We start from the raw sequence: 27,535 nt of genomic DNA on the forward strand, positions 1-27,535 counted from the left end.
TGTTCAGGGTCTTTTGTGGTTCCATATAAATTTTAGGATTATCTGTTTTAGTTCTGTGAAAAATGTCATGGCTATTTTGATAGGGATTGCTTTAAATCTGTAGATTGCTTTGGGTAGTATAGACATTTTAGCAATATTAGTTCTTCCAATCCATCCATAGTATCTTTCCATTTCTTCGTATCATCTTCAGTTTCCTTCATCGGTGTTTTATAGTTTTTAGAGTCTTTTACTTCCTTGGTTAAGTTTATTCCTAGGTATTTTATTCTATATGAGGCAATTTTAAATGAGATTATTTTCTTGCTTTCTCTTCCTGATAGTTCATTATTAGTGTATAGAAAATCAACAGATTTCTGTATGTTAATCTTGTATCCTGTAACTTTGCTGAATTCATTTATTAGTTCTAATAGTTTTTGTTTTGGGTGGAGACTTTAGGGTTTTCTGTATATAGTATCATGTCATCTGCAAATGGTGACAGTTTTACTTCTTCCCTTCCAATTTGGATGCCTTTTCTTTCTTTTCTTTTCTTTCTTTCTTTTTCTTTTGTCTGATTGTTGTGGGTAAGACTTCCAATACAATAATAAATAGAAGTAGTGAGAGTGGGCGTCCTTGTCTTGTTTCTGATTTTAGAGGGAAAGCTTTTAGCTCTTCACCATTGAGTATGATATTAGCTGTAGGTTTGTCATAAATGGGCTTTATTATGTTGCTATATGTTCCCTCTGTACTAATTTTGATGAGAATTTTTATCATGAATGGTTGTTGAATTTTGTCAAATGCTTTTTCTGTATCTATTGAGGTGCTCATGTGATTTTTACCTTTGTTAATGTGGTATATTGCATTGATTGATTTGTGGATATTGAACCATACTTGCATGCCTGAAATAAATCCCATTTGATCATGGTGTATGATCTTTTTTATTTATTGTTGAATTTGGTTTGGTAATATGTTGTTGAGGATTTTTGCATCTATATTCATGAGAGATATTGCCCTGTATTTTCTTTTTTAGTATCTTTGTCTTATTTTGGTATCAGAGTAATGATGACCTTACAGAATTAATTTGGGAGTGTTCCTCTCTCTTCAGTTTTTTGAAATAGTTTGAGAAGGATAATGCATATATTCTTTGTATGTTTGGTAGAATTCCCCTGTGAAGTCATCTGGTCCTGGACTTGTTTGCTGATTCAATTCACTACTGATTCAATTTCACTACTAGTTTGTTTAGATTATCTCTTTCTCCCTGATTCAGTTTTGGAAGATTGTATGTTTCTAGGAATTTATCCATTTCTTCTACGTTGTCCAATTCATTGGCATATAACTGTTAGTAGTATTCTCTTATGATTTTTTTGTGTCTCCGTGATATTGGTTGTAATTTCTCCTCTTTCATTTCTTATTTTGTTTATTTAGGTCCTCTCTTTTTATTCTTGATGGGCCTGACTAAAGGCTTACCAATTTTATCTTTGCAAAAAGCCAGCTCTCATTTTCACTGATCTTTTCCATTGTTTTTTGGTCTCTATTTCATTTATTTGCTCTCTGATCTTTATTATTTCCTTCCTTGTGCTGAATTTGGACTTTGATTTTGTTCTTTTCCTAATTCCTTTAGATAGTAGGTTCTGTTGTTTATTTGAAATTTTTCTTGGTTCTTGAGGTAGGCCTGTATTATGGTAAACTTCTCTCTCAGAACTGCTTTTGCTACATCCCATGGATTTTGGAAAGTTGTGTTTTTATTTTCATTTATATCAAAATATTTTCTGATTTCCTCTTTGATTGCTTTGTTAACCCATTGTTTTTTTAGTAATAAGTTGTTTAGTCTCCATGTTTTTATGTTTTTTCCATTTTTCTTTCTAATTTCTAGTTCCATGCCGTTGTGGTCGGAAAAAAATACTTGATATAATTTCTGTCCTCTTAAATTTATTGAGACTTGTTTTATGGTCTAGCATGTGATCTCTTCTGGAGAATGTTCCATTTGCACCTGAAAAGAATGTGTATTCATCTTTTTCGGTGGAATACCCTGCAAGGTATCTACTAAGTCCAACTGGTCTAAGTGTAGTTTAAGACCACTGTTCCCTTATTGATTTTCTGTGTGCATGACCTGTCCATTGATGTCATTAGGGTGTTGAAGCCCCTACTATTATTGTATTATTGTCAGTTTCTCCCTTTAAGTCTGTTAGTATTTGCTTTATATATTTAGATACTCCTATATAGGTGCATATATATTAATGAATGTTATATTCTCTTCTTGTATTGATCCCTTTATCATTATATAATGCCCTTCTTTGTCTTTGTTTTAGACACTATTTTAATGTCTATTTTGCCTGATATGAGTATTGCCACCCCAGTTTTCTTTTTGTTTCATTTGTGTGATATATATTTTTTCCATCCTCTCACTTTCAGTCTGTGTGTGTCTCTAGCTGTGAATTGAGTCTCTTATAAGCAACATATAGATGCACCTTTTTATATCCAGTCAGCCACCCTATGTCTTTTGATTGGAGCAATTAGTCCACTGATATTTAAAGTGATTATTAGTAAGTATGTACTTATTGCCTTTTTGTTGTTTCCTGGTTGTTTTTGTAGTTCTCTCTTCTTTTCTTCTTTTAGTTTCTTCTCTTGTTTGATGATTTTCTTTAGTGTTATTCTGTGTTCCTTTCTTTCTGATTTTTGTGTATGTGTTGTAGGTTTTTGATTTGTGGTTACCACAGGGTTCGTATATGTTGACCTATAACTATATCTACTTGTTTTAAAGTTCTAACACGTTCTACAAGATCTTCCTTTTTTACTCCCCTCCCCCATGTTCTGTGTTTTTGATATCATATTTACATTTTCATGTCTATCTCTTAACTGTTTAATGTAGTTATAGTTGATTTTACAGTTTTTGTCTTTTAATCTTTATACTAGCTTAAGTGGTTGATCCATAGCATTTCCTATATATTTGCCTTTACTAGTGGGATTTTTCCTTTCCTATAAATTCTTACTTCTTTTCTTGTTGTAGCCTTTTCTTTTCCACTTAGAGAAGACCTTTTAACACTTCTTGTAGGATCAGTTTAGTATTGATGAACTCTTAGTTTTTGCTTGTCTGAGAAGTTATTCCTCTCTCCTTCAATTCTGAGTGATAACCTTACTGGGTAGCGTATCTTAGGCTGTAGGTCTTTCCCTTTCAGCGCTTTAAATATATCATACCACTCCCTTCCAGCCTGCAAAGTTTCTGCAGAAAAGTCAGCTGAAAGCTTAATACCTTGTATATGACTATTTTTCTCTTGCTGCCTTTAAAATTCTCTCTTTATCTTTAACTCTTGCCATTTTAATTATGATATGTCTTGGTGTTGGCCTCTTTGGGTTCATCTTGTTTGGGACTCTGTGCTTCCTGTACTTGGAAATCTGTTTCTTCAGCTTTGGGAAGTTTTCAGCCATAATTTCGTCAAATATATTTTTAAACCCTTTCTCTTTTCTCCTTCTGGGACCCCTACCATGTGCATGTTAATATGCTTGATATTGTCCTGGAGGTCCCTTAACTGTCCTCATTTTTTAAAATTTGTTTTTCTTTTTGCTGTTCTGATTGGATGATTTCCATTGTTCTATCTTTTGGATCATTTATGCATTCTTCTGTATTACATAGTCTGCTGTTAATTCTTTCTCATATGTTTTTCATTTCAATTATTTTAGTCTTTAGCTCTGACTGGTTCTTTTTTATGATTTCTAGTTCTTTGCTAAAATTCTCACCTGTTCATCTGTTCTTTTCCCAAGTTCAGTTAGTATTCTTATTACTAATACCTTGAACTCTTTATCTGGTAAATTATCCGTTTCATTGGTTGTTCTTTCAGGTTTTTTTTTCTTGTTCTTTCATTTGAAACAAAAACTACGGTCTTCTTATTTTGTTTACCTTTCTATGTCTCTATGAAATTAGGTGAAACAGTTAACTATTGTGCTCTTGAAGAGGTGTTCTTGTGTGGGAGCATCCTATGTAGTCTGAATGTGCCCAGTGGCTTTGATGTTAGAGCTGGATCTGAAATGAGCAAGGGTCATGCCTTCCCCGAGGGTGTGCTGGCAGCTATCACCTTGGTGGGAGGTGTGGCTAGAGATGGAGGGGCTAGCGATGGAGCGGCTAGAGCTAGAGCCAGGTGTGAGCCTGGGCTTTTCCTGTGCTCATTAGGCATCACCACCATATCAGGGGTGGGGGTGGGTCCCAAGGAGGTGGAGCAGAAGCCCTGAGGGTCAGGTCCGAGCTTATTCCATTCACTTTAAGTATGTGTTCTCCCCACTCCTGGCAATGGCACCTTCTTCCCAGAGGAGAACAGTGATGGAGCAGGAGGAGCCAGAGCAGACACGCAGTCTTGGGCACATGCTGGGAAGGTCATGGCACACCAGTCAAGAGTTGCAGACCACTCCTGATCTGCTGCCTCCATGAGTGTCAGCCATGCTGCCCTCACCCTGTTCACATGCAGTGCCAGGTCCAAGCCGGCTCCAACCCCTACAAGAGCCCACTCTCCTCAGCATCAGCACCTCTGCCCTAGAAGGAGCTGCACCAGAGCAAGAGGGGCTGGAGCAGGCACCTGGTGCAGGCTGGGTCATGCACTGAGCCAGTTGTGGGAAACTGGCCAGAGCCCCGTGCAGTTTCAGTCTGCTTCCTCTGCCTTTTTCAGGGAGTAAGCAAGCACGTGCACACTCTGCATGAGTGAAGTCTCGATTTCTTACAGTCCTCCTTTAGGTCCCACTGGTTTTCAAACCCACTAAGGGTACTCATCTTCCTGGTTTTGAACCTTAGGGCTGGGGTGTCCAAGATGTGGTTCAAACCCCTCACTCTTCAGGGAGGATCTTTGAGCCCCTGATATCCCCCTCTTCTTCTGTGTCCCCGCCTTGGAGCACAGGTCCCAACCTGATCACTTCCCCTCCCTTCCTACTCGACTCTGATCTTTCTTTACAAGCTTGGTTGTAGGAGAGTCTTTCTGCCAGTCTCCCATTTGTTTTCAGTGAGAATTGCTCCACGTGTAGATGGTTTTTTTTATGTGTTCATTGGCAGAGGTGAGCTCAGCATCTTTCTACTCTGCCATCTTGATCTCCTTCTGGATCAGATATTTTAAACATTAAAATCAAAATAAACATTCTGAATATATATATCAATTATGTTCAGCGTTCAGTAGGCCAGGTATAATTTGAAGTATTTTTTATGTTAATTAACTAATTTAACCCTCCCATCAGCCAGTGAGATGCATATTGCTTCCCCCGTACTGAATAAGGAAATGAAGGCACAGAGTGGATAAATAACTTGCCCAAGTCACATATCTAATAGTTGCCAGAGCCAGTCTTTGAATACATTACAGAGCGGCTCCAGAGTCAGGATATATTATACAAATAAATTGTTCTGTGGAATGGATTTTTTCCCTGATTATAAAGGAACAAAGTCTAATAGTAGAGATTATAAACAACTCATATCTCTGAACAGGGTAGTAATTTTATTATTATATATAATAATATTAATATTATGTATAATATAATAATATAATTATTGTTATAATTTAAAATTATTTTTAATAAACATAGTAGATTTATTGAGTGGTGCTATCAACATGTCAAATATAAATACATTCATGCATTAATTGTGGAGTTTTCTCTCATTTTTAGGAAGGTGTTCTAATCAATCCAGAGTGAGTGTTTTGATTTTCTGTTGGCTCTTTGTTTTAAATAATGCTGAGAAATTTTTTCAGTGAGAATTTTAAACCTGTTTACTCTGCTTATATGGAAGATTTTTCAATTTTCAAAAATCTAGAATCTTTTTTGTTTGTTTTTCATGACATTAACTTTTTTAAAGAGTCTGCCTGAGCCAGTTGTCCTGTAGAATAGCCACTGTTTTGATTTTGTCTATTTTATCATGATTAGGTCCAAGCCAGACTTTTTTTGGCCATAATACAGTAAGTGATGTGTGCTTTTTTGCATCACATCAGGTGGTATATAATGTCAGGTTGCCCCACTATTGGTGTTGCTATATTTAGTCCTGGATCTTTTTCTGAGCATTTTAATACATTCTGTTGATCTACATGTCTACTCGTGTGTCATCCCCACATTGTTTTAATTACAGAGACTTTTTACAATATATATTGATACTTAGTATTTATTTTCAGTCATCACTCTTTTTTTCCCCAGGATTTTTCTAGCTATTCTTGCATAGTCTTCTATATGAATTTTAGAATCAACTTGTCTAGTGCTGGGGCAAAAACTATTTTATTGAAATCACATTAAATTCATATATGATCTCAGAGAAAATTGGTCTTTATGTGATGTTACATTGTCTTAGAACAAGGGATGTCTTTCCATTTGTTCAAGACTACTTTTATGTCTTTCAGAAGTATTTTTACATTTTCTTCATACTGTTTTATGTATTTTTTGTATTTATTCAAGTATTTTCTCTTTTATGATAATCTTATAAATGAGGTATGCTTTTTAATTATATCTTCTAACTGGTTGTTTGAAAATGTAAAGGGTATTGATTTTTATATATTAAATTTTATATTATGCTGACTTTCTGATTTTTTAGTTCTCTTATTGGTTGTGTTAGTTTTAGCATTGATTCTTTTGGACTTTCTGGGTATAAATTATATTATCTGAGTAACAGATTTACTTCTTTTCCAATTCTTGAGAAGAGCTTGCAGTTTTCGTACAGATGTCTTTATATTGAATTTGGCAGGAAAGATCTTTGCCTTCTAAAATACTGTATTTTACTGTAATATAATAAATTGTATTTCATTTCTCTTAGCCATAGATAATCAAAGCATAATTCTCCCTGTGCCCCATATAGAGATTAATGGCAATTTCCAAAACTCAACTAGGATGCATAGTTATAGTGTTGCCTAAAACAAATAACTCTTTAGAAAGTTTCATAGAACGGAGGAGAGAGGTTCTCCTGTCCTTAGCACAGTGCCCTGTGCTTGGTGGGTTGCCCATAATCATTTGATGATGATACATAAGGTTGCTGGATATATGTTCTGGCTTCAGAATTTGGCACTTTGTTTGGCCTGCTTTGTTTTTGCAATAAATCTGATCATCTTTTTTCTTTCTTTCCTTTGATCATGGTCCTGACTTGAAGATTGGTAGGATTTAAGGAAACTAAAAAATATATAATTCTGCTGTTCCAATCAGTCAGGTACAAGTGGGGTATAATGTCATGTTCTGATTTTCCACAAAGTAAAATACCCAAAGCATCTCCCAAGAAGCATAAAATTTCTTCATTATCTTCTCCAGAGTGTATTAATGTCTGGAAAATTAGGAAAATTTTAAAACAATACATTTCAATTTTTTAGTAGGTTTAGAAACATTACCAAAGGAAGTAGTTAATTAATGTTTTTAAAAAGAGTCCTAGAACATGAATTCAAACATTCTGATGACTAATACACACAGTTAACACTGCATTGTAGAATATGAAGCCGGCGGCTATGGCATAGATTAATTCATTCAGTTAATATTTGAGTTAACTCTTGAGGGCCTTCTGTGTTTCGAGCATTTGGACCAGGCACTATGGATACAAAAGTGAATTAAATCAGATCCTGACCACAGGGGCTAGACAAACACACAAATGGGTCTGGAGGTTTGTGACTTAGATGCATGGGTTTCAGTCATGGTACTGCTGCTCCTTGGTTGTGTGACCCATCTTCTGACTTACTTTCTGAAAGCTGCTATTTCCTCCCTTTAAAATGGTGTTATCTTTGTTGTTTATTAATTAGCTGTCTTAAAATTCTTAATAGTTGTCAAGTTTTGTTTGTTTTGTTTTATTTTAATTTAAGAGATTCTCTAATTTTTCCATTGTTATCAGTGGCACTACCAGTCGTATAAGGTTATTTGCTGATCTTCAAGTTACTGAAACTCCTTACCAGAGTTTATTTTCTTTGCATGCTCATGGTTGTGGTCCCAACTATTCTGCTGGAGGTCTGAACTACAGCAAAAAAATGAAAGCAAACCTGTGCAACTCTTACCCCTGTGCTGAGGCACAGGATTAAGCTTCTCCTCTCAAGTCTCATCAGTTGCAGGTTACAGCCATCTCCCAGTAACTGGTCCTAGAAGCAAACTCCTCCAGGTGGATGGGCGTATAAGGCCTCTGTTTAAGGACCATTGTGGTCCATAGGATCTGCCAGGCCCTTAATGTACTACAAACATTGAACTGACAGATAATAGCCAGTTACCCAGAGGATTTATAGCTTCTGCTGGCTGAGAGCCCTCAGTGAACTCTGGAAAACCCATTTTCTGCCCACACCTTGAGAAGAGGCCTGTTTTCCATGCACAGCTCCTTGCTCAGCACCGAGGAAGACACAGCCCTCCCATTCCCACACCTTGCCTGACACACTGGCTCTGAGATCCCAGGGGAAAAAAAAAAACTTCATCTTCTGAGATACTGTCCAGCGTTTGCCATCCCTCTTGCCTTAGTCTTTGTAGGCCTCTGGAAAGGAGCTAAACATGATTTCAGATTCTAAAATCATTAGACAAAGTGAAAAAGAAGATGCTCACCTAGAAGATTAAGTGGCATAATTATCAAAAGATAAAAAATTATGAAGGTAAAAATAAAATGGGCTGCAGAATTAAACAAATAACAGAATAAAACTTCCCTGAGCAGGAGAATGATAAGATTCTGCAGATTAAAGGGCTATCAAGTCCCAAGAAAGATTAATAATAACAAAGACACACTTGGACATACCCTGGTGAAAGCAGTCTGTTGGCACAATTCCCTCTTTCAGGGGAAGTCAGTCTTTTTTCAGGCCTTCATCTGGTTGGATGAAGCCCACTCACATTATGGAAGGCAATCTACTTTACTCAAGGTCTGCTAACTTAAATGTCAGTCCCATCCAGAAACATCTGGAATGTTTGATCAGATAAAAGTGAAATAAAATATAGATTTTTTTGGGTAAAATTTACTTAAAATAGCAAAATATTTGGGGATGCTTTTCCTTAAGCTTATTCCTTTCTGTATATTCTCTACTGAAAGCTTAAACAAACATGTATGATTGTATTTCTAAATGATATTATTTCAGTAGCAATCTAAATTTAAAACTAAGCTTATATCGGGTTGGCCAAAAAAAGTTCGTTCAGGTTTTTCCATAAGATGTTATGGAAAAACCCAAACAAAATTTTTTTGGCCAACCCAATATCTTTAGAAAATTCATTTTAAAATTCTAGTTTTCAACACATTCTTATCCTGAAGTTGAAACTGTAAAACATGTAATTTTTTTCTTTGTACTTTCATAAGCTAAGGATGTAGATTTGGGGGTTTTTTAGTTTTTTTTATTTTCATCATTTTGAAATTACTTTCTAATTGGATAAGAATTTTAAAATCAGTAGTCAGCCTAGGCCTATTTTATGGCAGTCAGATTATAGTAGTGAGAACACGTATGTAAGATGTTGCTAATTCCTGAACCCCGTGGTATGACCACTCTCATTTTAAAGCCAGTGTGTCGTGCCAGACTATTCTTAGCAGTTGCAGCTAGAGAGGGTTGTGAGAGCATGAGGGCTGAGGAGGTGAGGATTTCACCATTAGTTCTGTATACTTCAGTGTAAAGTCTTACAATAAGAATCAGCATTATTTGAATATTTTCAAAAATATTTTTCTTGGGTTTTAAAAAACTTTTCAAGGCCAGTGTTATCTAAGAATAAAAAATGAGTTAAATGCCTATAAATGAGAGGAACTAGTGTTTTGTTTCAACTAGGAATTGTGCTATTTGCTCTTAACAGTGCATTGCAATTCTCACTTCTAACCACCCCTGCGTGGTTAAGCTTTTAGCCTTATTTAACAAACTGTTAAACTACTCACATGTTAACTATTCACATGTTGGTCTGCTGATTGACAGAGATTGAAAAGTAAATGAGAGCCACACCTGTGTTCATTTTAAACTTGCGCTTGATTTTGAACCAGTATCTTTCAGATGAGATGCAATGTGTTACATCCTTAGAAGCTGTTTATTACAAAGAAATGCAGTAGAGGACATGGGGAACAAAAAGATAAATGTATACATGATAAAATGATTTTTCTCAAGGTTAGCAGTCTATATTGTCATTTTAAAGGAGAGAATCAAGGGAACTTTTTCTTCTTCAGTACTCTGTGGTGATTGAATAAATAGCCGATTGTATCATAGTAGGAAATCAGATGATCAAAGAGAAATTCAAATAGATTTACTTTTTGTTTTTGAGAAAATAAGGAAGCGATTCTTTTCATAGACTTTGTGATATTTCTTTATGAAAACTTGATGACCTCAAGACAGAAGCAAAACTTTCATTGAAGAAATGTAGCAGAGGGAGATAATGGTATAATTTTTGAGCTGAGAACAGAATAAGAGCACATCTCCTGCTATTGCTGGATGCCACTTGAATGAGGAAATTGGCTTAGCTCACCTTGAGTCAGCTCTCTTAGTTAGCTAAACTCTCCAACTGTTTCTGACCAAAGAATTCATGATACCACTTTAAAGGATTCTGCCATCCAAGGAGGCTTTTTTCTTGTAAGCTGTAGGAGTCATGTCTTGCTGACATAAATGTTTTCAAAATAAAATGTATAGGTATAATAAGCAAATATTCACAATTTTTTCATTTCACAGGGATTATCAGTATAGAAAGAAAGCCTTGTAACCACCATGTAGATACAGCACCAACGGTAAGGCAATCTATTTCTACATTGTTAAAACTGTTAAGAAGGCACAAAATAATACTGGTTATAGTGACACAAAATGCCATTGTAGAAAACTCTTGTAACCTACCTTTTGCCAAGAGTTATACCCCTTTAAGAAAATTAACCTTATGTTTTCTAATTAATCAAGATAACCTATCAATTTTTACTAAGATATAGGAAAATAAGATGCTGTATCATTTTTACAAGTACTTGTTTTATATTAATGTTATGAATAGAATGGTATTTAATTTTAAAATACTTTATACTTTTGATAAAGTACTGTAAGTCTTTATGCAAATTGATTTACACCCTTGTAAAAATGAGTATTATTTTCTGCACTAGCATCATTATTTAGCGTGAATGTTTTGTAATAGTGAAAGTAAGCCATTATGCTTCATTTCTCTCGTAGACTACTATGCCTTATTATTATAAAAGTGAAATCTAATCTTTTACCCCACTACTATTACTACCAGATAACAAAAGGCATTTAAGAATTATAGTATCTATTTACTATATTAAAAATAATTATAGAAAATAATATAAAAGGAAGACAAATAAATTTCCCTTTTAATCTCTGTATATAGTATTTGTATGTATGAAATACACTTCAGTCGCTGGTTCCCACTTGAAAGATTCACAAGAAATAGACTAGAGTATATCTCTTCACTAAGCATATTCTTGTTTCTTATCCTTTCTATATAATAAATCTTTCAAGTACTCCGTACAATTCAGCATTTCCTATTGTGAGAAAGATTTAGTAATATCTTTTTTAAGAAAATAAAAAAGTATTAAACTATATTTGAATTTTATTGATAATTAATATTTTCCTCACGGACAAATTGACTCCATTTTTTCTATTTGTTATAAATCTATATAATTGATTCAGCATGTTTGGTAACTTAATACGTGGGGCTTCAGAAACGACTGATGTTTGAGGAATTAATCATTAGCATAGTCATAAAAAGGTACATGGATATAGTGTGTGTGTTCCAGTTATCCTTTAGTAAGTATGCTAAAAGAATAGCCATAACATTATGTAAATTTTATTCATTAATATTAAAAATGGAAGGCTAGCAATTATGGAAAATTAATTATTTTAAGGTATTTGAATAATCTACTCATTTGACTATTTTATATACTTTTGAAATTTGTTTTATTCCTGTAGGCTTTCCTGCAGCACCTTGTTTGCATTCTGGGTGTTTTGTACATTTTGGAGCTCAGAAAAGTGTAACCTGCCAGGTTTTTTTGTTTCACCCTGTAGGCTGATGGCAGATTCCCATGTGAATTAAATCATAAAATAATAGAACCAAATATTCATGAAATCATGAGAAATAATGGCATGAACAAACTTTACAGTAGTGCCCTGATCTCAACATTACTCCTGTGAATTAGGAACAAAATCTAATGCATAATAGTTTAGGTATTGTTGGTTTTTGGTTATGTTCTCCCAGTTGGATTATTAAATGGTGGCTCCTAATATATTAATAACATTTCTACTCTGTATAGTTGATAAGTTTTAAAATACTTGGTTTATACAGATGCTCCCGTAACACTCATTAGATCCCCAGGTTTGACTTGAGCCAGTCTTCCTTTCTGATGTCTTTTTCTGAGCTGTTCTCCTTCTGTCTCTTTACTATAGCTTAAGCATATTCAACAACCTTTCTCCTCTCCCCCATAGTTCCCCAGCTTGCTGACAGTTAACCTTGGCCCTTTCTCCATAACCTCTAAATAGAATCACAGGTCTGTTCATTACCCAATCTCTGCTGGGCCCCAGGACAGATAAAGTCTGATTTTCACAGAAATATAATTTTACCTAATTTTCATCCTTTGTGTCAGTGTGCCCTTATTTTCCCTAAAGGGTTTAAGAGAAGAAAATATTTAGAGATAAAAGAAATAGGAAAAAGTCTAAAAGTTTTACAAAGTGGGATGTTTGTGAGTTCAAACTTTGTACTATACTGGCTAAAAAGGAGAGAGACTCTTTGGGCCTGAGAAAAAAAGTAGAAGGGGAGTGGGCCAGGATTTCACAATGGCTGAGGCTCTGAATGACTCTTGTCCTCATACCTAGCCACCAGTTTCCAGCCTACCTCTCTACAATTCCTTTGGCTCTAAGTCCTACCGTGAATGGCTGGGGTCTAGGAGAGTGCTAGATGCTACTTACGACTAATTCAGCAAGGGAGGGAAGCAAGACTTTCTTAGGCCTCTGTGACAGGGAAAGATGTGTTTCTTGACGTTTCAGGTTGGAATGAACTTCTCTGTAAATATATGGTTATGATAGTTTGATCTTATAGCGTTATAGTGGGATGCAGTAGTGTTCTTTAAGTGAATATAGGTTAGCCTGAGAACAAAACCCCTTTTGTCCCTTGGTTCTGTGTTCTTTCTCACTCTCTTTTTAATTTACTTGTTTCCCTTTTTTTTCATTTATTACATGAATTTTAATTTTTTGTTTGGAATTTTTTTTTCTTTTTGACATAAATAATACCATATCTGTGTTTGAGGTTCCTTCAATAGAAAGCAAAACAGAATATCCCCCCATGGCATGACCCCCTCTACCAAAAAGAATCAAACCTTCCTGCTTAACTGGCTATAATCACTACTTACTTTTTTTTGCATTCAGAGCTCTGAATTTTGTTCATATCTAAGAGTATATTTTCAAGTTATTTTTTCAAGAAATATAAATTGAGAATTATATTACCTGAATCTGCATATTTTAAAATATCTCTCATTTGTCTTTGCATAAGACAGCTTGCCAGGGCTTTTAATTATTTGAATATAACCTTTTCCCTTCAAAATGTTGTGGAAATTGATCATCATTTTGCCTTCTGTCATTGAGTATTTCAGGAGAGACATTCAAATCAGTCTGATAGTTATTCCTTTGTATAGGTAGCATGTTTTGCCTGTTCCTGTATTACAGATTTTCTTTTATTTTCTTTATATGTAACGTCTTAGCTCAGATTTGATGCATAAACGTGTGGCTTTCTTTTCACTGATTTTTGGACTAAATGGTATTCACTCAGACGTGTTACTATTATAGGAAAAACAAATAAGACATCATACAATCATAATATTAGATTACATGAAGATAATTAGATCATGCCACTTTAAGAGCTGGTTGCTGCACCTGCTTATAGCCTCCAGCAAGTTAAGGATAATATCAGACTCAGATTAATCAGAGGTCATTGTCTGAACCCTGAAAGGCAGGTGTAAAAGTAAGTTAATAGTTAAATCAGCATAGGCTTGAGTCCCATAGTTACTTTAAGTGGAGGACTTATTTGCAAACCAAAGAGAAATAGCAGCTAGCATAAGGAAGTCTTCCACCCACATGTCTGGTCTTTTCTTACTTTAGGCTATTACACAAAGGACTTAGTTAAAACATACCTGCCTTTTAGTGTACAGTCATATGCACAGCAGTTCCCATAGCTTTTCCTACTTTCTGGTGGAATTAAAACATGGTAAGCCATGTTGAATATATAAAGTATTTTTAGTGATTTGAGGAGAACTGTTTTTGAATTTCTTCCAGTGAAAACTGGTATGATAAAATTCAAATAACATCAACATGGCCTATTGTGGTCAATCATTTTTGTAAAGCTTCTGCATTCCAAACCTGTAACCCTAACTTATACTATTTCTTTCTTCTTATTTTATTCAGTGATCCCACAACCCCCACTAATGAGAACGAATTTTCTTTTAACAAAGGGATTTTTTGTCAGTTTATAAAATTACAGCTTATGTTTTCGTAGAGGTCTACACATCTACCACAGCAGGTTGAAACAAACTCCTGCCTGTCTCATCAGAATTATACCAGTTATGGAACACTTTTGCCATCTGTTAAAGTGTTGCATAAATTATTAAGAATTAAAATATCCTAGCTTGATTGGAAATTTAAATGTTGGTTCATTATTCTTCATTGTTATAAGACCAGTTTAACAAGCTGTTCATTCATTCTGCGGTTACACTCCTTCTAGGTTTTCTAAGGGCTTGATTGATAAATTTTTGTCACATGATTTTTCGTCAATGGTAAACTTTACTGTGTTTTAGAGTATTTTATTATTATGAAAATATATCTGAGATGTTTGTGGTGTTACTTGCCCTTAACAGTAAACTTATTCATAAATGTACATACAAATTAAACTTTATTCTGAGCCTCTTTTGGATTATATGATTATGGATTATATGATATTCATTCTACAGCATTTTGAGTTGTTTCTGCTGTTAGATTATTATCATTGTTTAGCCCACTCTAGGTTCACAAGATTGCTACATATTGCACATTAGTTTAATAAATGTATACATATGTTTACATAAAATATGTCTTTCACATTTTAACATACTGTTGGGGACAGCCAATCTAGAATTTTCCAGGAATTCATAGTATGTAAACTAGGGTGAATGTGCCCCTATAAAACTCATAAAATAGAACCTATGGCCAATCTCTTCCTGAAGGCAATTGTAGGGTGGAGAGGGAACTGATAAACTATAAGCTTTTATAACTTGTCATAAAAGAATCTGTTTTCACGTATCAATAAAGTAGCAATTCAGAGCAATTCTATTGAAATTCAAATGTAAATGCAATAAATTCATTCTTTTTTAAGACCACTTGTGAGTTATCCATAATATAATATTTTTCTTAAGTATTTGCACATTGATTTTTCTCCAGATATTGTAAATTATGAAGCTTATGTTGATTTTTCCCATTAGCATACTCTGCTGACATTTGTTTTTCTCAGGCTTTTTTCCACCAGTTCTCTTTTGACTTTGCTAAATTTCTCTACCTGAGAAAGTTTTAAAATTCTGAAAGTATCATATTACTGGAGGACTATAACATAAGAGTGGCATAATAGGAATTTATTTTCTAAATTATCAGCAAACATTAGGTGTACGGTGCCCATAGGACAGTACAGTATCAAGTGCTGGGTAGGTGTGGGAGTGGTATGGGGGAAAGCAGAAATACAAAAAAGTATAAAACATGCTTTGTGTCTTTGAGCAGCTCTTGGTCTAATTAGAAAAGTGAACTGTAAATAGTTAAATCTCAATACATGAAATGGATAAAAGTTCAGAGCAATATAGTACAGATGTCATGTCAGCAAGGCAGCTTGTACTCAAGTATAGGAATATGGGATGGGCCTTGAGTGCTTTAGGAATTCCCAGGGCTGTAGTGATTTGGGAAGGCTGTTTAGAGTATGAAGGTGCTAAACTGGATCATAAAGGACAGATGGGATTTTAAAAGGAATAGGATGTTCTAGACCAGAGTAACAGTGTGACAGAAGATCACAGAAGGAAAGTACACAGAGTTTATAGATGGAGACAGTTTGCCTGAAGCAGAGCATTTCAGAACATGAGATAGATTAAGAAAAGGTAATTTGGGCATGATTTATAAAGATCATTGGATGTTAGGTAAAAAATTAAGACTTTATCAATATAAGCAACAGTAAGGCATTTGAGCATGAGAATAAGATGATCAAGGGGTAATGTTTTTAAAAAATTAAAATAAAAGCAGCTCATGAAATTGCAGGTAGATGGAGATTAGAAGAAAGTAAATGATCTGTGAAGCTACTATTAATCCACATTCAAGGTGCTAAGCGTCTGGATAAGGAAGGGGCAATGAGAAATCTTTATGAGAAAGATTTGGAAATTGGAACTGATGATAGAAATTCAAAAGAAAAAGAGGTAAATGATGGCTGGAGACATAGGTTACTGAGAAAATGATGACTCTTTTAACAGATTTTTAAAAAAATAGGGACGAAGGATGATTTTTAGAGAATAATAGATTCAATTTTAGACATGTTAAATTTCAGGTAACCAGAAGCCATGAACAAGTAGAAATGTTCAGTAGAGAACTGAGCATATAGGCTTGAACCTCAGAAAAGAGGATGAGTTTGAAGATCTAAATTTGTTGTGTTTGATAGAGCCACACTAAACAGCTCTGGGGTCCTGAAGGGAGATCCAGTGGTCAGAAGCCTCAGACCTCGGTTGTGGGAAGTCCTGTGTATCATTATAAGCGGAAAGCAAGCAAACTCTTCACAACAGGTGTCCAAAGGCCCCATCCAGGAAAGGGGCAGATATCCAGTCTTTAGAAAAAGCTCAGTCAGGAACCAGTCTCCTCTGACTCACCTCCCAAATTCGTTCTCTGCAGAGTTATTTATCCAAGGCATAAATGTGATCATATGTTAAAGATCTTGTGGTACACCCCATCTCCTACCAGTTGAAAGCTAAGCTATTTAGCATGTGTTCGGAAGCCTTCTGCTACCTTTGTAGACTTATTTCCAACTTTTCCCCAATACTCAATGCTGGCCACTCGGAGCTACTTGTAGTTCCCTAAACATGTCTAGTCTCTCGCATTGAGGAGTAATTTTAGAAGAGGGCTTAAGAACACTGAGTCCAGACCAGGTGTCCTGGCTTCAAGTCCTGCTTTGGCCACTTTTACTCCATATGACTTCAGGCAGGGTTCTTTACCTCTTTGTCTGCAAGTGGGAGTGATACCTACCTCAAGGATTGTTGTGAGGGATAAATGAGTTGAGACACATTCCACTCAATATTTTTCTGTATACCAGATATTGAATATTATTTCACCACAAGAGATGGCCAGATAATATGGACAAGAACATATCCCAAGCCTGAGGTCAAGAATCAAAGGGAGGACGCCGGGGTCCCAGCTAGGGCAGGGACACTGGGAACAAGGGAATCTGATGAAGGTTGCCGCAATGACCTGCGTGTCTCTTGACCAACCTTCTTTCTTTTTCTCTTTTCATTTTTTAAAGCGTGTTTATGTATTTATTTATTTATTGCATATTGTGACTGTCTCCTGCTGTCGATGCAGAAATCCAGTTACACCAAGACAACAAGCATATAAACTGGGATTGTCTTGGGCAGTCCTAAATGTGTGATCCCTTTATTCATCGATTCTGTAAGTCGTGGCAGCCAGGGTGATCTTTTTAAAATATAAGTCAGAATGGGTTATCCCTCTCCTCATTAACACTCCTCAGTAACTTCTCCTTACTTGTAGAATAAAACCCAAACCCTTTCCTGGGGCCTACCAGGCCTTGCCTGATCTGGTCTCTGCCTACCTCTTCAGCATCACCTCATGATACTCTTTGCTCTGAGTTCCTGGAACACAGCCAGCCTTTCTCCTACTCACCTATCAGCTTTGAACATTTGGTCTCTCTGCCAGGAATATACACCCCCTTTTGCATAATGGGCTTTTTCTTTAGATCCCAGTAAATGTCAGCTTTTCAGAGGATCTTCCTTCACCATTCTATCTGAAGTAGATACTCCCCACTTAGTCTTTTTATTGCACCTTTTTTTTTCCTTCTTAATACTTATCCCAATTTGTAATTTTTTTGTTCAGTTATTTTCATGTTTATCTCTTGTCTTCCTCGATAGAATGGATGTAAGTTTCATGAAAGTAGGGACCATGTCTGCTTGAGTCACCATTGCTTATAGACTGTCAGTAGATACAGCTTAAATGAATCAATGAATATAGGCTGAAACTATAGAAATAAAAAAGCACAGAGCTAGACTGGACTTCGGGGATGTCCATATTCAGAAGGTTGGAAAAAGAGCCCTCACAGAAAACAGACAGAAAAGAGAGACATAGGAAGTCAGGAATAGTGTAGCATCTTGGAAGCCAAGGGAGTCTAACTGGAGGTTTTGTGCCATCATAGGTAGTCAGAAAAGGTTGGGGGAAAGGAAGCTAGATGGTAACATTAGGAGGCATGATGAACTGGAAGCAATTCGGGAAACCTGTCATGAGAGGAGTATGGAAAATAGAATAGCAGTTAACTTAGCCTTGTGTGTATATTGCTGACTCATTTCACAAAAGAAAGTAATGTTTTGCCAATAGGGCTGCCATGAAAGGAATCTATGTAGAATGTGAAGTAAATGTTTCTTTTTCCGTGCTCTTCAAAAGTGAAAAATTAAGCTTTAGTATTTATGCAACATTATTACTTTCAAAAAATTTCTCAGATGGAAGGAAAAATTCAGGAACATAAATGGGGAGAAGGATGCACACTGTATTTTAGCATTAGACAGAGGAGTAGAGTTAGGCAGTTGTAGCAAGATTCCTTACTAAGTATTTAAAACTTTTCTAGTTGGTAAAATGAGGAAAGTTGAAGAAGTTGATCTTTTAGGTCTCCTTTGGGTCTTTTTCATCTGCTCTTACTGTTCCAGGACAACATATTAAAGAAGAAAAACTAAGCAAATTTCTGATAGTCATCTCTTGAATGCTCACTCATCATTTCTCTCATTCTTCCTATTCTCAGGATTCAGTTAGAGTTCACCCATATATTATACACAGGGCAGTCGTGTCCACTGGGTTGACTAACAGATTGCCTATCACCACCATTGCTATTGGAAATTTCATGCTGCTTAATTAGTAGACGTGGGTTAGTTGTCTTCAGTAGATCAAAAACTAGACGTGGGTTAGTTGTCTTCAGTAGATCAAAAACTAAGTCCTTTCACTACAGACCAAATCTCTCCACCTTCATAAGCCCAGGGCTTGGTGAAATGATGCCAAGCAGTAGGTTATGGTGTTCAGATAACTGGTGTAATTTAGCCAGCAGGGGTTAGAGAGCATGTGCAGTACAGTGGGGAAGAGGAAGGGCACTGGTCTGGCTGCCTAGGATTCTATTGAAAGAGAAACCAGTAATCTTTTTTGCCCATTTCAATCTCTTTCACTATCTTTCCCAACACAAATAAAGTCGTGTTCAGTTACACAAACTGGTGGAACTTGAGGAATCGGCTAATCAAAACTGTGAATCAAGAACAATTCAAAAGTGCACAAATATTCTAAAACAGTACATCTGAAGCATTAAAAAAACTAAAGAAATTAAAATCATTCCATTTTAGACTCTAGCTGAAGTACTTCCTTACTAAAGCTCTAGTGAGATGTCTAGAAGTACGAACACATGGTTCCCATGAGACCTGACTCCAGAGGAATTATTTTGGTCATTTTTTCCCCTGAGAGCAGCAAAAAGAGCAAGTGCTGGAAGGGAGTCTGCTTCCTCAGGAGCTTAAACTGGGAAGACAGGAGCCAGAAAGCAGGAGCTCTGTTAAATGCCATAAGGGGAGGTGGTGATATGCCCCACCCAAAACATTTACTTCACCCCCTAACCTGTTTCTTTGGAGTAGTACTTACTGTCATTGTAAGTACAGTCTGTGTTTCTGTAATGCAAATTAGGCAACGTGCAGTTAATAAATAGATGAATGATGTCAATAAGATTGCAGAAGATTTATTTGTGCATGTTACAAGTTTAAACCCATCAGAGGCAGGCTTTCTCATAATCAAATGGAAAGACTGAGTCATTTTAGAAAAAAGCTGAAATGCCTTTTGCTAATGTCTAATTTAGTAGCTTCAAGAACTGCTAATACAAATGAAGAATTGTTTTGTTTGATGAAATCTAAAACCTGATTGGGTTTTTAATTTTGATAAACTGGTCTCTATTGAAAGGAAATTCTTTCATGGACCTGACTTACCCGTAATGCTGGGTACAGATGCCAGCAAAGATTTAATACCACGTTAGTACTTTGATTAGGATTGTTAGTTTCTTTCAGCACCCTAGTTACAAGTTCCATAGATTTTAAGTAGTCTGCAACAACTGCATTTTTATTTCATAAGCCTCATTCTACAGAATGCAAGACTTTATAGCAGAAAGGCCTATAAAAAATTATGGAATTTTGTCTCCCCTCGTAAAATGTAAACACCGCTAAAAGAGGGGTTTTCCATGTTCTTGTTCAGCACTGCAGTCTGAGAACTGTCCAATACCTTACACATAATATTACTAGCTATTATATTACTGATATTCATAATGATCCTGAATCTCTAAGAATAAGTTAATCATAATTATATCAAACTTATTTAACTTTGTTGTGAGCATCAATGATACACATGTATTGAATACGTACTATGTTGCCAGTGTATCTTTATATCTACTTTCTTTTCATCTGTATAATCTTAGATAGGTATTATTATCCCCATTTTATAAATTATGAAACTGAGGCACTGAAAAGTGAAGAGTCTTCACTAGGGTCACACAGATGGTAAATATAGAGCCAGGAAATTCTTTTCTATTTAATTAACATGTTACCTAAGAGCCTCTGGAGTTCTTGATATTTGCCAAAGACTACATTATCTGCTAATAATGGGATATTTTGATAAGTGTATTGAGACGTTTCTAATCTCTACACATTTTTAGTCATTTAGCTTCAATGTATGAGAAGGATGTGTCACTGGTTACAAAAAGAAGTCCCCTTGCTTGTGGATACGGTCTTTCGTGGAAAACAAAAAACTACTTCTGCCTTAGAAACACTGTGTTTTCATAATTACTCAAGTTTTGTGCTTTACCTACAAATGATTAGTACCTTGGTTTTACTCTGCTTCTAGATCGTTATAGAACAAATCAATTTCCTCTGCTATAAACACAGCTCTTGAGATGCTTGAGAGTGTCTGTTTCATCTTGACATTCTCTTTTTTAGACTAACTCTATCCATTTTCTTCTACTTAATCTATACTGATTCCGTCCAGTTTGTTCATATTCTTTGGAAAAGTGACATCCAGAACTAGATTTAATATTCTAATTGTGATACGAAAAATAGTGATATTATTGGTTTCTATAATCTGCATACTGTGTTTGATATTGAATTATGACCTACCGTAACTTCTTGATATTTTAAAGATTTACTGTCAAGACCTGTCTTCCCGTTATTTACCTACTTGTGCCTCAGTATCCTCATCTCTAGAATGGAGATAATAATAGTACCCTCCTCATTAGTGCTGTTTCCAGTACTGAGTACAGTGTCTAGCACACAGTAATCTCTCAGCTTTCCACTATTACCATTTAACCCTAAGTGCAGTGGTCCATTTATCCTTGCTGAATTTCATCAGTTTATTTTTGACTCATTTTTCTTTTGAATGCTGATTTTTTTCAGCCATGGTCACTCACTCCTGAACTCTGTAACATGAACAAATTTTATAATGCCCCTTATTTATTGTCTTTATTCACAACATGAGGAAAATACTGAACAATGAACAAAATCAAAAAGGCAACAATTTCTTTACATGTGGTCAATTTAAGTATTTATTTATCAACAAAATGCCTTATAAATAAAAGTCATTTTGGGGGGGGATGTTATTGTTTAAAAGCAATTTCAATGTTACATTGCATTGTCCTTTAGCAAAGCATTTACTTACCTGTCTTTAAAAATAAGATTTGGTGATTACTTGAAATTTTCCTTTTAATCAATATAAAATTTGATCCCTGTAAGGAAGCATTGAATATAGTACATAACAGAAACCAAAACTTGAGTTGATCATGCCATAAAATGAAGCAATTATTTAGAAAAACTTTTCAGACTCATCATTTTATGGAATATTATTTTCCACTTTGGGAAAATTTAATCAAAAGTTATCAAACTAGTCCTCTATTCTTCCTGCCTAGATGGGCATTTGCCATCTGCCACTCCAGATGTTCCATAGATTCTTTTCTTACCTTGATAAATATCCACGAGTTTACCAGGTCTCTTCTTCCCGTGATGCCCTTTATCCTGCCATCTTCTCAGCGTCCCCAGGGATCAATCTTTGGCAGAGATCATAGTGCAGCAGCCAGTAATGCAGACACGTCTTGGTATAACCACATTATTGGGTCACAGATTAGTTTAATGCATAAAGAGTAAGTAAGATAAATCCCTAGAGGGAACGAAACTTCTGTGTTTTTAATTAAACTTCATAAACTTTTCTTGTCACCATATCTCTGCCTGGTAATATGGCAACATGAGCAGACTTTTCTGAGGGCACTTTATGGATTCAAAGCTTATTTTGCCAAACCTAGAAATAAATTTTCTTTTCAGAATGGAGTTGGAGTTAGTAGATCTATATTTTTTTTGGAAAATATGGTTACGTTTATAGTACTGCAGAAATATTTTACTACAAAACGCCATTCCTCTTTGATAAAGAACTTTAGGAGTTGAGTAATAACAATCATACCTCTAACATTTATTGAGCACTCACTATGTACCAGGCACTGTGCAAAGTGTTTTATGTAGGATATCTCATGAATATCATAATTCTGTATCATAAAAGTATCATCATCATCACCACCATCATCATCATCATTCGCCAGTAGGGAAACTGAAACATAAAAGGTCTTTAAGAGTCTTTTAGAAACATTTAAATTAAATGTGTTAATGCATTATGGTAGATGAGCCAAAAATATTAAGAGCAGAATAAGTTTATATGATTAAACCATTAAACTCAAGTGTCACTCAGTGGCACAAGGCAGATTCTGTGGAAACTGGGAGCAGTTCAGATAGTATTAACAGCAATTAACACTTATAAAAACAATTTTTAGTTTTAAAAACCCTGCTTCATGGTGTGTATTATTTCATCTGATCTTTGTATCATCACTGTATCTTGTAATGGCATTAGGCAGGGGTGGTAATGAAGAGAGTAGACAACTGAGCAACACTGGTAGGGCTGACCAGAATGACAGCCAAGAAGGGTCATGAAGACCTTGAGGACAGGACGGCCAAATACAGATTCCTCCCTCTTCACCATCTACCATGGATGTTTTCTAAGAAAGCCAACTGCAGAATTTTTTTCTTGGAAAACATCCCATCCACACACCAAGGAGTTTTAATCAGATATGGTTTGGGGTTAGTGGATAGAGTCTTAGATTTCCTCAGAATAGTGGCACTTCAGTTCTCAAAGCTGTGGGGTGGGTTAAAGACACATAAGTAACAGAGAGTAATCTGGATGTGAGAAGGGGATCTTGGGGTTTGGTGGGAAGAAAGGGGCCCAGAAGCTGTGGTTTTTCTAGTGCACTGGCAGAGTCACCTGTGACCTTGAGAAAGGAAATTGCAAGCACCTGTTACACTTCAAACTATGCTACCCACATGCCACAGACAGCTGTTTGAAGAACAGGACTAAAAAGAACAGGAATGAAAAGGTAATTGTATCACCCAAGAATGAGGTGATTGGGCTTTGTCCCTTCTTCCTTGAGACCTACTTGTAAAACTCACTGTACACACCCAAGTGTCAGCTGGTACCTAAGCATGAATGACTCCTCAGTTGATGTTTCTAATCTTAATTATTCTTTTCTTTCTCCATTCTACTAGAAAAATCTTCATAATAAATACTTAGGCTGTTAACCATTTGGGAACCAAAGAACCTGAAAATGAGTGCAGCTCAATAAAATTCCTGTCTTTCCTGGGACTTATATTGGGCCTTTCCACTTTAATCTTCTGTCACTGGTGCTACCAACTGCTTAGTTCTTACTGACAAAACCTTGGTAATATATTAAGCTTATCTATTTCTCTTATGTACCACATGTATTCCTTTCCTCTTCTGTTATATTTCCACAGTCTAACCTCTTTTGTCCACTTCCATAGCCAGAATCAAGACTCCCCTCTCTGACGTGAATCGCTATGGTCTCCACCTCTGTGTTTTTGCTTGTATCTGTTCCTTTCTTCTGACTAACCTCACCTTCCATAACCATAATTTCTATGATGTTCTTTTTTTATAACAGCTTTATTTGGATATAATTCACATAGCAAAATGTTTACTCTTTTAAGGTCTACAATTCATTGGGTTTTAGTATATTCATAGTTTTGTACACATCATCAGTGTCTAATTTTAAAACATATTCCTCACCCCAAATAGAAATATCATACTCAGTAGTAGCCACCCACCCCCCTACATTGCCTTCTCTCCCTAGCCCCTGGCAAATACTAATCTACTTCCCATCTCTGTGGATTTGCCTATTCTGGACATTTTGTATAAATGCAGTCATATCATACGTGACCTTCTGTATCTGGCCTCTTTCACTTAGCATGCTTTCAGAGATCATCCATGTCATAGCATGCATCAGAATCTCATTCCTTTTTATGGCTGAATAATAGTCTATCATATGGATATGCCACATTTTATTTATCCTTTAATTCATTGATGAGCATTTGGGTTGCTTCCGTTTTTAGCTGTTATGAATAATACTGTGCGCACATTTACATACAGGTTTTTGTGTAGACAGACATAGGTTTTCAGTTCTCTTGGGTGTATATTTAGTAGTGAAATTGCTGTGTCACATGGTAACTCTGTATTTAACATTTTGAGGAACTGCCAAAACGTTCTCTAAAGTGCCTGAACCATTTTACAATCCCACCAGCCAAGTAAGAGAGTTTCAATTTCTCCACATCCTCACCAACACTTGTTACTGTCTTTTTTATTATAGCCAGTTTATTGAGTGAAAAGTTATATCTCTTATATCTCCTGATTTTGATTTGCATTTCCTTAATGATTAATGGTGTGAACGTCTTTTGCAGTGCTATTTGTATATCTTCTTTGGATAATTTATTCAAATCCTTTGCCCATTTTCTAGTTGGGCAAATTATGTTCTACTATATAAGTGTATAAATAGGATATATTTTAATGACTGTGTTATGTATTTATGTATGTATGTATATATGAGAATCAGATCTTATTATACCAAGGGTAGCAATACAGTTTTGTTTTTAGACATGGGGTTGAAGTTAGCACATCTACATTTAATTTGGAAAATAGGATCACATTTATAGTTGCGGGTATCCTATAGAAATATTTTTATTTTAAAACACCATTCCTCTGTGATAACTCAAAGAACTCTAGGAGTTGAATAATAATAATTATACCTGACACGTATTGTATACCTACCATGTGCCAGGAATATAGCATATAAATATATATTATATAAAATCAACTGTATAAATTATGTAACTCATACATAAATATAGATATAATATAGATATATTCATATTATTTATATCTAATGGGGTTTGTCTTAGTATTGACTTGTAAGAGTTCTTTATATACTCTGGATACAAGTCTCTTATCAGATACGTGATTTGCAGATATTTTCTCCTGTTCTGTAGGTTGTCTTTTTCTCTTTCTTGATCATGTCCTTTGAAGCACAACATTTTTAAAAAATTTTTATGAAGTTCAATTTCTCTACTCTTTTCTTTTGTTACTTGTGCTTTTGTTACCATATCTAAGAAACCATTGTCTGATCTAAGGTCACAAAGATTTACTTCTATGTGTTCTCAGAGAGTTTTATACATTTAGCTCTTACCTAGGTCTGTAATCCATTTAGAGTTAATTTTTATAGATGGTGTGAGTTAGGGATGTAACTTTATTTTTTTGCATGTGTCTATCCAGTTTTCCCAGCACCATTTATTGAAAAGACTATTATTTCCCCATTTAATGGTCTCGGCACCCTTTTCAAAAATCAGTTGGCCATGAATGTAAGGGCTTATATCTGGACTCTCAATTCTATTGTGTTGATTCATTTGCCTATCTTTATGTCAGTAATCCACTGTTTTAATTGCTGTAGCTTTGTAGTAAGTTTTAAAAGCAGAGCTTGTCCTCCAGCTTTGTTCTCTTTCCAGATTATTTTTCTGTTCTAGGTCCCTTGCATTTCCATATGAATCTTAAAATCACCTTCTCAGTTTCTGCAAAATTTTTAATAGGGATTATGTTGAATCTGTAGATCAAAATGGAGGATTTTCATCTTAACAGTATATTAAGTCTTCCAATCTAGTAACATGGGTCTTTCAATTTATATAGGTCTACTTTAATTTCTTTCAATGACATTTTGTTTTTATTATGTAAGTCTTAGACTTTTATTTCAAGTATTTTATTCTTTTTGATGTTGTAAATGGAATTGGTTTTATATTCAGACTTTTCATTCCTCAGGTATAAAAATATAATTGATTTTTTTATATTCACCTGTATTCTGCAACCTTACTGAATTTGTTTACTACTTCTGTAAGATGTTCTGCAGGATTTTTTGTAGATTCCTTGAGATTGTCTATACACGAGGTCATTTCATCTGTTAATATAGTTCTACTTCTTTGTTTCCATCTTGATTCCTTTCTTTTTCTTGCCTAATTTACTGGCTGGAATCTCCAGTACAGTGTTGAAATAGCAAGGGTGAGTGTCTGTGTCTTCTCTTGCTCCTAATCATAGGGGAAAAGCTATCATTCTTTGACCATTAAGTATGTTGTTAGCTGTGTGCTTTTGTGAATAACCTTTATCAGGTTGAAGCAGTTCCCTTATATTCTTACTTTGTTGAGTGTTTTTATCAGGAAAGAATGTTGGATTTCGTTAAATGCTTTTTCTGTATTTATTGAGATGATTATATGGGGTTTGTCCTTAATGCTATTAATATGGTCTATTACATAGACTGATTGTTATATGTTAAACCAAACTATCATTTCTGGGATAAATCCCACTTGTCATGGTGTATAATCCTTTTTATATGTTGTAGATTCTGTTTACTAGTATTTTGTTGATGTTTTTACATCAGTAGTCATAAGAAGTGTGTAGTTTTCTTGTCCAGCTTTGGGATCATGATAATACTGACTTCATAGAATGAGTTGGAAAGTGTTCATTTCTCTTTTATTTTTTGGAAGAGTTTTGTAAAAGATTGACATTATTTCTTCTTTAAACATTTGGTACAGTTTGCCAATGCTGCATTCTGTACCTGGGCTTTTCTTTGTTGAAATTTTTTAAATTGTTAATTCAGTCTCTACTCTTAAGGTCTATTCAGATTTTCATCTTCTTCTTCAGTCACATTTAAGTTGTCTCTTTCTAGGAATTTGTCCCTTTCATCTGGGCTATTTAATTTGTTAACATACAGTTGATAATAGCACTCCATTATAATCCTTTATATTTCTCTAAGGCCAATAGTGATATCTTCTCTCTCATTCCTGATTTTATTAATTTGGGTGTTACCTTCCGCTCCACCACCCTTGGTCAGTATAGCTAAAGTTTTGTTAATTTTCTTGATGTTTCAAAGAACCAATTATTGGTTTTGTTAATTTTCTCTATTCTTTTTCTATTTGTTATCTTTTATTTCCATCCTAATATTTATCATTTCCTTCCTTCTACTT

General features: G+C 35.2%; 1 protein-coding gene across 22 annotated transcripts in view; it reads left to right on the forward strand.

Annotated features, from left to right (window-relative positions):
- AHI1 (Abelson helper integration site 1) overlaps positions 1 to 27,535 on the forward strand; it is a 219,174-nt gene that overhangs the window by 109,885 nt on the left and 81,754 nt on the right. For 20 of the 22 annotated variants that reach the window (XM_067701993.1, XM_067701992.1, XM_067701996.1 and 17 more), the window contains one exon: positions 10,554 to 10,609. The exons of the other annotated variants lie outside the window; for them this stretch is intronic. In XM_067701993.1, the coding sequence (XP_067558094.1) occupies positions 10,554 to 10,609 (56 nt within the window). The remainder of the gene's footprint in view (positions 1 to 10,553; positions 10,610 to 27,535) is intronic. 22 annotated transcript variants of the gene reach the window in all.

Source organism: Pseudorca crassidens, chromosome 13, assembly GCF_039906515.1.
Source record: "Pseudorca crassidens isolate mPseCra1 chromosome 13, mPseCra1.hap1, whole genome shotgun sequence".
Lineage (NCBI taxonomy): Eukaryota > Metazoa > Chordata > Mammalia > Artiodactyla > Delphinidae > Pseudorca > Pseudorca crassidens.